Here is a 13,833-nt window from a genome sequence, read left to right on the forward strand (position 1 = left end):
TCAAAAACCGGGCTCAGGGCGGCTGACACCAACAGAACCACAATAAAACATAAAAACAATTAATTAAAATACAGATTAAAATACAGTATTAAAATTTAAAGTGCAGCCTCATTTCGAGTAGGCCATAAGTGGCTGACACCAACAGAACCACAATAAATCATAAAAACAATTAATTAGAATACAGATTAAAATACAGTATTAAAATTTAAAGTGCAGCCTCATTTCAAGTAGGCCATAAATCCAAGCCATGAGGGAGAAAAACACAGGGGTCAGGCTGAGTCTAACCCAAAGGCCAGGCGGAACAGCTCTGTCTTGCAGGCCCTGCGGAAAGATGACAAATCCCGCAGGGCCCTGGTCTCCTGGGAAAGAGCGTTCCACCAGGTTGGGGCCAGTACTGAAAAGGCCCTGGCTCTAGTAGAGGCCAATCTAGCCATTTTATGACTCGGGATCTCCAGAATATTATTATTTGTGGACCTTAAGGTCCTCCGCGGGGCATACCAGGAGAGGCGGTCCCGTAGGTACGAGGGTCCCAAGTCGCATAGGGCTTTAAAGGTCAAAATCAGCACCTTAAACCTGATCCTGTACTCCACCGGGAGCCAGTGCAGCTGGTAAAGCACTGGATGAATGTGATCCCGCGGCCGAGACCCTGTAAGGAGCCTCGCCGCGGCATTCTGCACCCGCTGGAGTTTCTGGGTCAGCTTTAAGGGCAACCCTGCGTAGAGCGAGTTACAATAGTCAAGCCTGGAGGTGATCGTCGCATGGATCACTGTGGCCAGATCGGGGCGAGAGAGGTAAGGGACCAACTGCTTGATGCGGCGGAGATGGAAAAATGCCACCTTTGCTGTGGATGCAACCTGCGCCTCCATGGAAAGGGAGGCATCAAAGGTTACACCCAAACTCTTGACAGAAGATTACTTCTTCCTGTGTTGGGGCGATTGCCTGGGTGATGGGCCATTAGGAGAACAAAGGATCGGGGGGCTCGGTGCGAGACCACAAATGGGTGGCCCCCTCCCCCAACAGATAAAGTCAGGGTTCAATCTCAGTTCAAGCTTCAGGGCGCCTCAAGTGAAGGTCTGCCACTGGACAGGTCTGTGCTTGAAGCCCAGCTGCACAGCTGTATCAAACGCAGCAAAGTGACCTGTACCTGTGTGGAGCTTGAGCAAGCAACAGGATTCTCATGCCACGCATTGAAATGTCCAAGCAGGCCAAATACACAGGCTTTGCCATGCTGTATGCAGAGCTATATAGGGACCTAGGTGGTGCTGTGGTTAAACCACTGAGCCTAGGGCTTGCTGATCAGAAGGTTGGCGGTTCGAATCCCTGTGACGGGGTGAGCTCCCGTTGCTTGGTCCCAGCTCCTGCCAACCTAGCAGTTCGAAAGCACATCAAAATGCAAGTAGATAAATAGGAACTGCTACAGCGGGAAGGTAAACGGCGTTTCCATGTGCTGCTCTGGTTTGCCAGAAGCGGCTTTGTCATGCTGGCCACATGACCTGGAAGCTGTACGCCGGCTCCCTCGGCCAATAATGCGAGATGAGCGCGCAACCCCAGAGTCGGTCATGGCTGGACCTAATGGTCAGGGGTCCCTTTACCTTTACCTTTATGCAGAGCTTGAGTCCCTCCAACGTGGCCTGTTTGCAAGGAGCACGGAGCTGCCCCAGAAGGGTGCCTGGGTGGGTGTGCATCTGATTCATCCCCACCCCTGCTGCATTCAGGGCCCAGCTGGGCCACCAACCTGGCACCCTTCAGAGGTCATTGGGGCTCCCATCAGCCCAAGGTGGCATGGCCAATAGTCAGGGATGCAGAGAGTTGCAGTTCAGCAACAGCTGGAAAGCACCGCATTGGCCACCTCTGTGACCCAGGACCCGTGCAGAAGGCTTCTTCCCAGGCCCAGCTGGGCTGTTGCCTGCAGCTCTATATTTACATTCTTTTATCACCAAGGATTTATTCTGGCCTTGAAAGGCACCTGTGTGGCTTTTGAGCTGGCGCTGCAAAGCAGGGAGGGTGGCACTGAACGTGTCTCTGTGCCCCTGCATGCAGCCCAGGCCTGTAATTTTGACAAGGCTGAAAGCCCAAACAGCCACAAAGGGATCCTTTGAGGGACTGTACCCCCTCGAGTCAGATCTGTGTCCCCTTCATTCCTACTGCCCTGCTCAATGCTATCCTGTCTCCCCAATCTTGTCCCCTCCAACATCAGGGTTCAAACAAGGTACCAATGATCTCCACTGGATTATTATTATGTTTTGGCATCCGTTTGAGAGGCAATGGAGTGTGCCTCAAACTGCTGCATTAGCAACACCAAAGTGATTTTTCGGGCGTGCAAACCTGGACAGTGTGTCAGAGGTCCTGGGTGGCCCAAATGACAAGACCTCGCTGATGTGGTCCAAAGGAAAGCAGAGCAATGCGCTTGACACCAGCTGGGCTGCAGGAATTGATGGAAGGAGGCGTACCAGGTCCCATCCACTTTCTTAGGGGCTCCACTCCGGATTTGTGAAAGAATTAATCCTTAGTCTTTCCTCCCTTCTGTAGTCCCTTCCTCCCTTCTTATCATACTGGATTATTTTACCAACGTGATAATATAAGAGAGAGAACAAATTAAAAGTAAAGACGATCATGTTAGTCCATATGAAGAAGGGGGGAAATATTCCAAAATCCACAATTGGGCAACTCAGTTGTCACAAAATCCCAACCCAAATGCCACAAAAGAGTGACAAACTTTCAGGTTATCTAGATCTCCTCATCAGGGCAAAATGTTACAGCTCCTACCTTAAGTAATATCTGGCCTGGTGAAAAATGCTTGCCATTATTTTGAGATATTGTGAGTTGGTCCAAATAAAGGGGCAGTGCCATATTGCCCAATTGTGGATTTCTGTAGCAAAGACAAAGAGGCACGAAACTTTTATTGAGAGTGTCATTCAGTGTCATTCTGCCTTCTGGCGGTTCCCTCGTTGCGAGAAGCCAAGTTGCAGGGAACTAGGCAGAGGGCCTTCTCGGTGGTGGCGCCTGCCCTGTGGAACGCCCTCCCAACAAATGTCAAAGAGGAAAACAACTACCAGACTTTTAGAAGACATCTGAAGGCAGCCCTGTTCAGGGAGGCTTTCAATGTTTAACAGGTATCTGAAGAAGTGTGCATGCACACGAAAGCTCATACCAAAATAAAAACTTAGTTGGTCTTTAAGGTGCTACTGAAGGAATTTTTTTATTTTACTTCGACCCAGACCAACACGGCTACCTACCTGTAACCAATGTTTAATAGATTACTGTGTTTTATTTTTCTGTTGGAAGCCGCCCAGAGTGGCTGGGAAAACCCAGCCAGATGGGCAGGGTATAAATAAAATATTATTATTATTATTATTATTAGGGGCCAGACAGAAGATAAAGCTCTCTGAGCCTGCTCACCCAAAGTTCATTTTGCACGACACTGAACGGGTGAAGCAAAGACTGCAAATGAGTGCTGCCTTTCTGGAGAAGATAAAACAGCTGCTGAAACAGAAGGGAGGTGAACAGGAGGGCTTAAAATGAAATAAAATAATTAAACAAACGAATGAGAGATGTGGTGAAGAGAACCCTGGCCCTACATAAAAGCAACTTATAGGTTCTACTCTGGGATGGGGAATGGACTTCCTTTGCTTAACACACACACACCCCTCATCCACCCTGCAGTGTAGCTCATATTTCAATCCCAGCACTGGCTAGGTAGCCTGGAGCTAGTTGTTTATACCTTACAGGGCTGTTGTGATTGTCAAAAATGAGGACAACCCCCCCCCCCACACACCTCTATGAACCTGGCTTGAAACTCCTAAGAGCCTGCTGGATCAGACCAATGGGCCATCTATTCAGCATCCTGGTTGGCTGCAGTGGCCAGCAGGGTAATAGCTAGGGGGTGGTAAGGTGGGCCCCCGCCAGGGGTGCAAGTGAGGGGGGGCACAAAATCAGCTGTAAAATATGTCCATAAATATGTCTCTAAATAAAAATATCGATGATTGCCTCATAAGAAAAGGTTTTTAATAGATGGTGAATTGAAGGGGGGTTGGAGGAGAGGCAGACAGAAGAGCTAATTTGTCCATGGCTAGAGGGCACAATCTGGACAGTTCTGCCAGGGGCACAAGATCACCTAGGGGTAGCTACAGCTCTGGTGGCCAGCCAGACGCCACAATGGGAAGCCCAAAAGCAGAATCTGAGCACAAGAACAATTCTTCCCTCCTGTGGTTTCCAGCAACTGGTATTCAGAAACCTTCCTCCGGCTGACCATGGAGGCACAGCGAAGCCATGTTGCATGAATTTGTCCAATCCTCTTTTAAAGCCTTCCAAGTTAGTGGCCATCCCTGCCTCCTGTGGGAGGGAGTTCCACAGTTTAACCGTTTGCAGGAAATGGTAGGAAAAACTGTTGTTGTTGATTAGTCGTTTAGTCGTGTCCGACTCTTTGTGACCCCATGGACCAGAGCACGCCAGGCACTCCTGTCTTCCACTGCCTCCCGCAGTTTGGTCAGACTCATGTTCGTAGCTTCGAGAACACTGTCCAACCATCTCGTCCTCTGTCGTCCCCTTCTCCTTGTGCCCTCCATCTTTCCCAACATCAGGGTCTTTTCCAGGGAGTCTTCTCTTCTCATGAGGTGGCCAAAGTATTGGAGCCTCAGCTTCAGGATCTGTCCTCCCAGGGCTGATTTCCTTAAGAATGGATAGGTTTGATCTTCCTGCAGTCCATGGGACTCTCAAGAGTCTCCTCCAGCACCATAATTCAAAAGCATCAATTCTTCGGTGATCAGCCTTCTTGATGGTCCAGCTCACTTCCATACATCACTACTGGGAAAACCAGAGCTTTAACTATACGGACTGTACGTAATTTCAAAAGCTGTGCATCGGTAGCTATAAAGGTTTTGATACTGGGGGCTGCGCCTGCGCCAAAGAACACCGGGACAGCCTGGCTACAGTATTGCTGGATAAGCCCAGCATCCCGTTCCTCGCAGTGCCAAAGGGAAGCAAATGGGACCCGGGCATATATTGCCCCTTCTCCTGGAGGAAGAATGTACAAGTAGCCACGTGGACAGCTTCGGCCTCCGTTAGCAGGGAAACAGCAATTCGGGAGCCCCTTTTAAAGCCATCGACGTCGGTGCCCGCCATCTCCACGTTTTCCGGCAGCGAATCCCACAGCTTCACGATGTGCTGCTGCAAGACTTAGTCCCCTGCCCTTCCTAGATGCGCGACCATTCAACTTCACGCATCTTAAGGCATTCCGACGAGACGAGGATGGGGGACGCGGGCTGGGAAATTCCCCAGCCACTCACAGGTGCCTGCTGCAGCAGCTGTTCCTGAAGGGGCGTGGCTCCGACCCCAGAACGCGGCGCGGCGCTCGGATTGGGCAGCTTCTGAGCCGCCCCGGCGAATGGCAACTGCCGCCCCGCCCCGAGCCACCGGATGGGGGCGTGACCGAAGTGACCTGCCACGCCCCCACCTGCACAGCCCCGGGCAGCCAGTAGGCAGCGCTGCGCTCGGATTGGTCAGTTTCTGAGGCGAGCCTGCCAATGGCCGCTGCTGCCGCGTTACGCCGTCCATCTTGGCCCTCGCGGGCCGCCGTCCCTATCCTGCCTCCGCGGCAGCAGCGCCAACAGCGGCCCGAACATGGCGGCCTGAGGCACCCTCGGAGGAGCTGCTCCTGGGGCGGGAGGCGGGCGAAGAGGTGAGGCCGCTGCCGCCCGGGACGGCGCGACCATTCACGTCGCCCTAGTCGTTGGGGGTGGCGCGTCAGGGCGGGCCCTTTGCACGTGTGAACCGGACACCCGTGTTGGGCGGGGTCGAGTCAGGACAGAAAGTCCCGCGTTCCGGTTCTCGAGCATCTCCGGTCAGGACTGTCAGGAGGAAAACTAGTCGGGCCGTGTAGGCCAGACTCCCCAGATTAGCGCCCTGCTGGTGGGAATTGTGGTCCAGCAATGTCTGGAAGGCACCCTGTGGGAGAAGATAGAAGGTGGGGGGGGGCAGGGGGTAAATAAGGGCGCCGACTGAGCTGCATTTATTGCACTTTTCTGGATGTGCTTAATGGATCTTTCATTCTACGTATATGGCTTTAATTTTATTAATGCTTAATTATTATTATTTTATTCCCCAACCTCTATGTTTTAACTGTTCCTATTTTATCTGCAAGCTGCCTTGAATCCCTGTCAGGGGGAAATGCATAAATATAATGATAATCAATAAGGTCCCCTCATTCCTGTAGTCCTCTGCCCTGGTGGATTCTTTGGGTCCCCTGCATTGTTAACTGAGAAGGGTACTTTTGAACATGACTACAAACAATGAACTGGTTTTGTTGAATTCTAATATTGGCCTGTTGTGTTGTTTCCACTTTTCCTTTCTCCTGCTCCCTAATTAAAGTCAGTGGAGGCCTGGCCCATTAGGGAGGGGGGCACCAACTTAATTGGCACCCTCAAAAAGCAGTACCAGACTCTGAGCCTTCATTAAAAATATAAAACAAGTCTCTAGCCCAGGGGTCAGCAAACATTTTCAACACGGGGCCGGTCCACTGTCCCTCAGACCTTGTGGGGGGCCGGACTATATTTGGGGGGTGGGACTGGGCCGCATCCGGCCTCTGGGCCTTAGTTTGGGAATCCCTGCTCTAGCCCTTCTAGAAAGAAAGTTATGAAGCATAATGTGCACTTTTTAAAACCAGGTTACATTAAATGACCAGCCTGGCTGTTCCTGTCAGTGATTTTAGCCAATGAGTGAAGTCAGAGCTGTGATTGATAAGTGAGTTGTTTGGACACTACATACAGTAGTAGGAATCGCTGGGATTCCAATATGGCCGTATTTATAAAGGAGTTGTTGTTGGAGCAATTGCACCAATGAAAGGCCCCAGACTCCGAGCTTTCATTTCAAAAAAGGAAGTCTCTAGCTCTTTTAGAAAGAAAGCTGCGAAGCATAATGTGTGGACCTCCTGTGTATCTGAAGAAGTGTGCATGCACACGAAAGCTTATACCAAGAACAAACTTGGTTGGTCTCTAAGGTGCTATTGGACAATTTTATATATATATTTCGTGTGGACCTGCTGTTGCAGGAAAACCATGAGCGACATCCGCCACTCGCTGCTCCGCCGGGATGCCCTGAGCGCCGCCAAGGAAGTGCTCTACCACTTGGACATCTACTTCAGCAGCCAGCTACAGAACGTGCCGCTCCCCATTGTGGACAAAGGCCCCATCGAGCTTCTGGAGGAGTTCATCTTCCAGGTTCCCAAGGAGCGCAACTCCCCACCTAAAGTAGGTCGTTGGACATCAAGCCCCCTCAAGGGTCACGTAGCCAACATTGCTCCTCTCCACCTGGGGCCTCATAATTGCCTTTAGGAGCCACCCTTGAGGATATCTCTCCGCCATCTCACGTGGGGCTGGTGTCTGATTAGAATAGTGGTGGGGAGCATCCAGGCCTGCAAACTCTGCTAGAGGTCAAGCGGGGTCACAAAGGTGAAATCAGGTGATTAATAGGTGTGCAACCTGCTCATCTGTCAAAGTACCTTGTTGGGGAAGACGGAGCTCAACATCTGTCCTGCTGGCTGTATCCTATTTTTATTTACCTTATTTATTTATAAAAATAATAATTGTATAGTGCCATATCATAAAAGGATAGCCAGTGCCATTGCTGAGGAGGGCCTCACTGAGATAGAGGGGGCACCAACTCTTACTCCTCAAGGTTTCTTGTTTGTCAGTCAGACTAGGTAGGTCATTGATCTGACGGAGTAGTTCCAAGGTTATTCTGTGAAAATCAGATAGGGGAGATTTCAAGCTGTGGCCCTCCAGGTATTTTGGATGACATCTCCCACAATCCCTGGCCATCCAGAGAGATCCTGGCATTACCGGCCAGCTATCTTAACATTTGTCCCAGGAAAACTGGTGGGTAGTGTTTTTAAATATGAAATAGCCAAATAAATGTCTTTGGTCAAGATACACATATGAAAAGAGTCCTCTTGTTTTCTTTGATGCTATAATGCCAGCCTGGGTGATGACTGGGATGTGGTTGGAAAGGACCCTCCTGCGGGGGGTGGGGGCGCTTTGGCTCTGGCTCACAGACTTTTCTTTCCCTTTCTTTCAGAGGCTGAACTCACTGCAGGAGCTTCAGTTACTGGAGATCATGTGCAATTATTTCCAGGAGCAAAGCAAGGACTCTGTCCGGCAGATCCTTTTCTCCTCCCTTTTCAGCCCGCAAGGGAACAAGACGGATGACAGCAGAATGGCCTTGCTGGGGAAACTCGTCTCGATGGCGGTAGCTGTGTGCAGAGTGCCTGTCCTAGAGTGTGCAGCTTCGTGGCTGCAGGTGAGAGTTTACCCCAGATGCATGTGACATTGCCTTCCCTCCTAGAGGAGCTTCCAGGCAGCCTCTCATCCAGGCAGTGACCAGATCTAGACCTGCTTCATTTCAGCAAGGGGACTACTGTGCCACCTGCCCGGGGGGGGGGGGGGGACAGCATCGGATTGGGCAAGGCTGAATTGGACCCTACCCTGCTGGCATATATGCAGAAACATGAGATAGAATGACCTCTTTGTCCAGGTCACATCTTTGCACAGCATTCCTCATACTGCTCTTGCAAAGCTTCTAATTCAGAATGGGGCCTTGGGCTGGGGTGCACCTTTCAGAAAGGCACCAAATCTAGGAGCGTGGGGTCTTCCAGTATTTCGCTACAGCTCCCATCACCCATGAAAAGAGCCCTGCTTGAGCACAAGGCCCATCTAGCCCAGCATCCTGTTCTCACAGTGGCCAGTTAGGTGCCTACAGGGAGCCTGCAAGTTGGACTTGAGGGCAGCAGCAGCAGCTCTTCCCCACTTGTGATTCCTAGCATCTGCCATTGATGGCCTTATATTCCGTGAGTTTGTCTGATCCTCTTTGAAGGACCAGTGCTCTTATTCCGTGATTGTTGGGCTCACTCAGGAGCCTTTAGGGGCTGCAGATCCTTGAACTCTTCATCTTCAAGGCTATTAACAAGCTTGGGGCGCAGCCAGCATCACTCGCACTGATGCCTTCATACGTTTTGCTGGAGCCAAGCTGTGTGTGGCTTCGTCGACGCTGCTCCCCACAGTTTCTCTTGGTGGCTAATCGTGCGTCTCTTTTGCAGCGGACGCCAGCAGTCTATTGCATGCGGCTGGCCCAAGCCTTGGTTGATGACTACTGCAGTCTAGTGCCAGGCTCCGTCCAGACCCTCAAGCAGATCTTCAGTGCCAGTCCTCGCTTCTGCTGCCAGTTCATTACATCGGTCACCATGCTGTACGACATGTCGTCAGGTAAGTTCCTCCAAATGAAGCGCCGGAAGCTGCCCAATGCCATTGGAAAAGGCACAAGACATGATACATGAAGATCGGTGCATGTGCAACTTTACTCCAGGGCAGGGCCAGAGTCAGAGACTACGATGTGTATGATTGACTCTCCAGGTATTTTCAGTGCTGCTTTGCTTGGTATGTGATAGCTCTGGTTTTAAAGCTCTCTGTCATTTAGATTTTATCTCCTCAAGTTTTGTTTTTGGCAGTGCAGTTGCTGTGTTCTAAATGTTGTGAGCTGCCTTGACCCTTTTGTCGAAAGGTGGGATACGAATGTTTCAAATAATCTACTATATATTTTGGAAGGGAGGCAGTGGAAGACAGGAGTGCCTGGCGTGCTCTGGTCCATGGGGTCACGAAGAGTCGGACACGACTAAATGACTAAACAACAACAAACAACAATATTTTGGAAAGCTGTTTGTTTGCAGTGCATTTGGATGTTTCTTTAGATATCGGAACCAAATTTTACATGTGATCAAGGTGCAGGTTTTTGTGTCTGGATACAATGAGACATCATTTTGAATCCAGATGGCTGACTGAACCTTTGAAAACTACACTGATCTTTTGGGTTCCTTTGAATTCCCAGCCTATGCTGGGAGGCTGCTGGTTCTAAAATAAATGTGAAAACACTTGAGCAACTCTCTTGGGAAGAGACAGAGCCTGGAATGCCCTTGATCTACAGCATGCCCCTTTCCTAGCAGCCTGCAGCCCACACTCGGGTGTGGGAGGCTCCGGTTCCAGTGCCAAGCATTGGCGAGCCCCAGCTGCAATTTCCAGTCCCGCCATTTCTATGGTCGCCAAAGCTGGCTTCCCCTTCTTTTCCAGATGACCTCATCCCGCCTCCAGACCTGCTGGAAATGGTTGTGTCTTGGATCTTCGAGGACCCCCGCTTGATCCTCATCACCTTCCTAAACACGCCAATCGCGGCCAGCCTGCCCATTGGGTTCTTGGAGCTCACACCGCTCAGTGGCCTGATCCGCTGGTGCGTGAAAGCTCCACTGGCTTACAAACGGAGGAAGCCCCCCGTCTCCAACGGCCACCCGGGAGGGAAACTTGCCAAGGACCCGACTACCATCTTGGACAAGGGCTGCCAGCCCTTGTACTCCAAGCTGCACCTCAGCGTCCTCCAGGTCCTGATAATGCTGCAGGGGCACCTGACGGAGAAGAACCTGTACGGGCGCCTGGGGCTGGTGCCCTTCGACCACGTGGTGGCTCTCGTGGAGGAAATGAGCAGGCTCTCTGATGAACTCAACCCCCTCAACGCCACCAAGGAGACCGAGCTGGCTCTCGACCGGCTGGCCCAGGCCTTGCAAGTGGCCATGGCGTCAGGAGCGCTGCTGTGCACGAGAGGTAGGTGCTGGGGGCAGCCACCAGTGAGCCCGCGCAAGCCGGCGGAAGACTATGCCGAGGCAAGGCGGGAGGTGCGGGGAAGTAGCAAGGAGGTGGGGAGGAGACTTTGGGCATTCAAGGAGCTGCACAGAGAGATAATAGAAGCCGTCTAGGCCGTGTCAGAGTGTTTGTCCATCTGGGCCAGAATTGCCTACTCCAGACTTCCTCAGTGTGGTTCCTCCCAGATATTGCTGGGCTGCAACTTCTTCCTCCGCCACCATCCCTTACCGTTGGCCAAGGTGTCCGGGAGTCTAAATATCCAGAGGGGAAGCGGCACATGGTGGGGAATCCTGCTCCACTTTTTAGGATCTTCCCCAATGCTGCCTGCTACTTGATCCTTTCAACTGCAGACGGCGGGGATTGACCCTGGCACTTGTGCAGCAGCTAAGCCCCTGCTCTCTGGCTGTTGCCCTCTCCTCCAGTGTAGCATGAATCCAGCCAAGGTGGAGAGGCTGTTGTCCAGAGGTCACGCCCTCTGCAGTCTGGGGGCCTGTGCAGATAAACTGCTGAGCTGGGCTGCCTCCCCCTTTTGCATCAGCCCTGGTTCTCTGTGTGTGACGGTGGGTCACATTCGGGGCACACTTGACCATCTCTCAGCTCCCTGCCCCGATCCCTCCCAAGTGCCCAGGGAGCAGAATGCCATCTGGCTGGGACTCTCACCTGCCAGAGGAAAGGAAGAATCATCCCCTTCCCTCACCCTTTGAAGGGGTTTCTAACAATTGCGCCCTGTGTGTGGTTTTGTTGGGTTTTATGTTGCTAGCTGCCCTGGACACCATTTGGGGAAGAAGGGCAGGTCACACGTTTTGATAGTAAAAAAATAACAATGGACCCTCCGGATACAAACGTAGTTCATTCCGGGGGTCCGTACGTACCCCGAAAAGTCCACATCTAGAGGCGCCACTTCTGCACACGCACGGAGGGCGAAGCCTGGAAGTACTGTATACACTTCCGGGTTTGCCACATTCGCAACCCGAAAGTTACGTTACCTGAAGGTAACATAACCCAAGGGTCCACTGTACGGTAAAAGTGGATCCCAGCCAGCAACGCACCTGCTTCCTCTTCTGCTGATTTATCAGGATTGGAACCAAACATCAGGGGGTCCTGCTCGCTGTTCGACAGCTGACCGGCGGCCTCTGTGACTCTCCCTAGTGCTCTTGCTCCCCAATTCTCCTAATCTCTCCCCCTCCTTGTTCAGGACAGGGATGTGAATTTCCAGGCATGCCTCTCCTGACAGTGGAATCAGACTCCCACGGAAGGACTCCTTTCTTGGAGGTTTTTAAACAGAGGTCGAAACTATCGGGGATTCTTTAGTTGTCATTCTGCTTTGCATAGGGTTGGAAGAGATGGTCTTTTGGGTCCCTCTCAACCCTATGATTCTGCCACAACAGTTCCACAACTCGCTTCTCCAGGGTTGCTGTGTTATTGAAGAGCAGCTCTCCCCATGGGTCTGGGATGGAGAAGCTGAGCGAGAGTTCAGAGCCCCCCCCCCCCCAGGAGAGAGCTTTCCCCTTTGTCTTGCTGTTTCCACCTCCATTTTCTTCTGTTCTCTCCTTCCAGAGGATCTGAGGACGGTGTGCGCCAGACTGCCGCACAACAAGTAAGTCAGTGCTCTGTGTTTACAACGGAACTGAAACCGCTGTGCCCTCCCTAGAAGTATTGTCCAAGAGACACCCACAAAAGCAGAAAGGTGTAAATTGGCAAGCTGTGCTTCCACAGGAAAGTGAAAATGACAAAAGTGCGGGGGAGCCAACTCTTTCTCCCCCCCACCTTACTGTCTGTCTGTGACAAGGACAGCCAGGACTCAGCGCCACCCTGCTGGCAATCCATATACACCCCTGCTTTGCAAATGGCTTCCTTACTTCTAATGGTTCAAGGACACCACTGTGGGTGCTTGAATCCCATCTCTGTACATGAAAACAGGGCCATTTTTAGCTGCCAGGAGAGTCAAATGTTTTTCTCCCTCTCTCCTAAATTAGCACTGGAACTCATGGACATCCAGTGAAGCTGAACATTGGAAGTTTCAGGGCAGACAAAAGGAAAGTGCTCCTTCATCCAGCACGGATTTAAACTGCGGAACTCCCTCCCACAGGAGGCAGTGATGGCTGCCAACCTTGCTGGCTTTAAAAGAGGATTAGGCAAATTCCTAGAGAACAGGGCTATCGTTGGCTACTAGTCACAGTGACTTGGCTCTGCTTCCACAGTCCGAGGCAGTGATGCTTCTGAATACCAGTTGCTGGAAACCACAGGAGTGGAGAGGGCTCTTGTGCACAAATCCTGCTTACTGGGTTTCCCACCTGGTTGGCTACAGTGAGATCAGGATGCTGGACTAAAGGGGCCATGGGCCTGATCCAGTAGGCGCTGCTTCGTGTCGCTGTAGAATCCTGTTCCTCAGCAGGCCAGCTGCCTTCACCCACAATTGTCTCTCTCCTTCTTCTTCCTGCAGCCTGCTCCAGCTGGTGATCTCGGGTCCAGTCCAGCAGCCCACCCACAGTGCTTTGCCCCCTGGGTTTTACCCCCCCATCCACACACCTCCCCTGGGGTATCCCACCCATGCAGCCCACCCAGCAATTCCAGCTCTCCCAGCTCACCCCGTACAGACATTCATTCCAGGCATGGCATTTCCGTATCGGCCGATCCGCTAAAGAAACTGGACTTCTCCTCTCTTCAGGGAAAGAGTGTTTTCCACCCATTACAGAGAGAACCAACCTTTACTTTTTGCTGGGGCTGTGCAATTCCTCCTCCAGGAGAGACCTTGAAGGCCCTGGGCTTTAAGATGCACAGGGGGCTGGTAGTTGTTATTTTTAAAGAAATAATCTTGTATGAATGAGGAGGAGACGCTAATCTGACTGGAACGAATGGGATCTTTCTTTTTTGCTGTCAACCCAGTATGACGGTTTTACGCAGGAGGGTAAATGTCATGATCTGGTTTTCCACTCAGAACATCTGTTTGCAACTCCTCCTTATGCAAGAGAGTCTGGAGAGAGCAGCCCTGCTGTGTTTTGTAAGCTGTTTTCTTGGGGTCCTTTTTATGTGAATATGTATGATTTCAGTGCGAGTACACTTTTTTCAAAAAAATAATTGCAGACTTTTTTTGCTTCAAAATTAGCAGTCTGGCATTTTCTGTAAAAGCAACAACAAAAAAGCAACGCTTACTGGC

At 51.4% G+C, this 13,833-nt stretch overlaps 1 protein-coding gene across 1 annotated transcript; it reads left to right on the plus strand.

Annotated features, from left to right (window-relative positions):
* Positions 1–5,469: 5,469 nt before the first annotated feature.
* INTS15 (integrator complex subunit 15) lies at positions 5,470–13,833 on the plus strand. The gene is made up of 7 exons (XM_035132200.3): positions 5,470–5,677; positions 7,046–7,244; positions 8,071–8,292; positions 9,089–9,254; positions 10,113–10,637; positions 12,234–12,273; positions 13,120–13,833. Exons 1-7 carry the CDS (start codon positions 5,523–5,525, stop codon positions 13,316–13,318), a joined length of 1,506 nt encoding a protein of 501 aa, XP_034988091.3. The 5' UTR covers positions 5,470–5,522; the 3' UTR covers positions 13,319–13,833.

This window comes from Zootoca vivipara, chromosome 13, assembly GCF_965207765.1.
Source record: "Zootoca vivipara chromosome 13, rZooViv2.hap1.1, whole genome shotgun sequence".
NCBI lineage: Eukaryota > Metazoa > Chordata > Lepidosauria > Squamata > Lacertidae > Zootoca > Zootoca vivipara.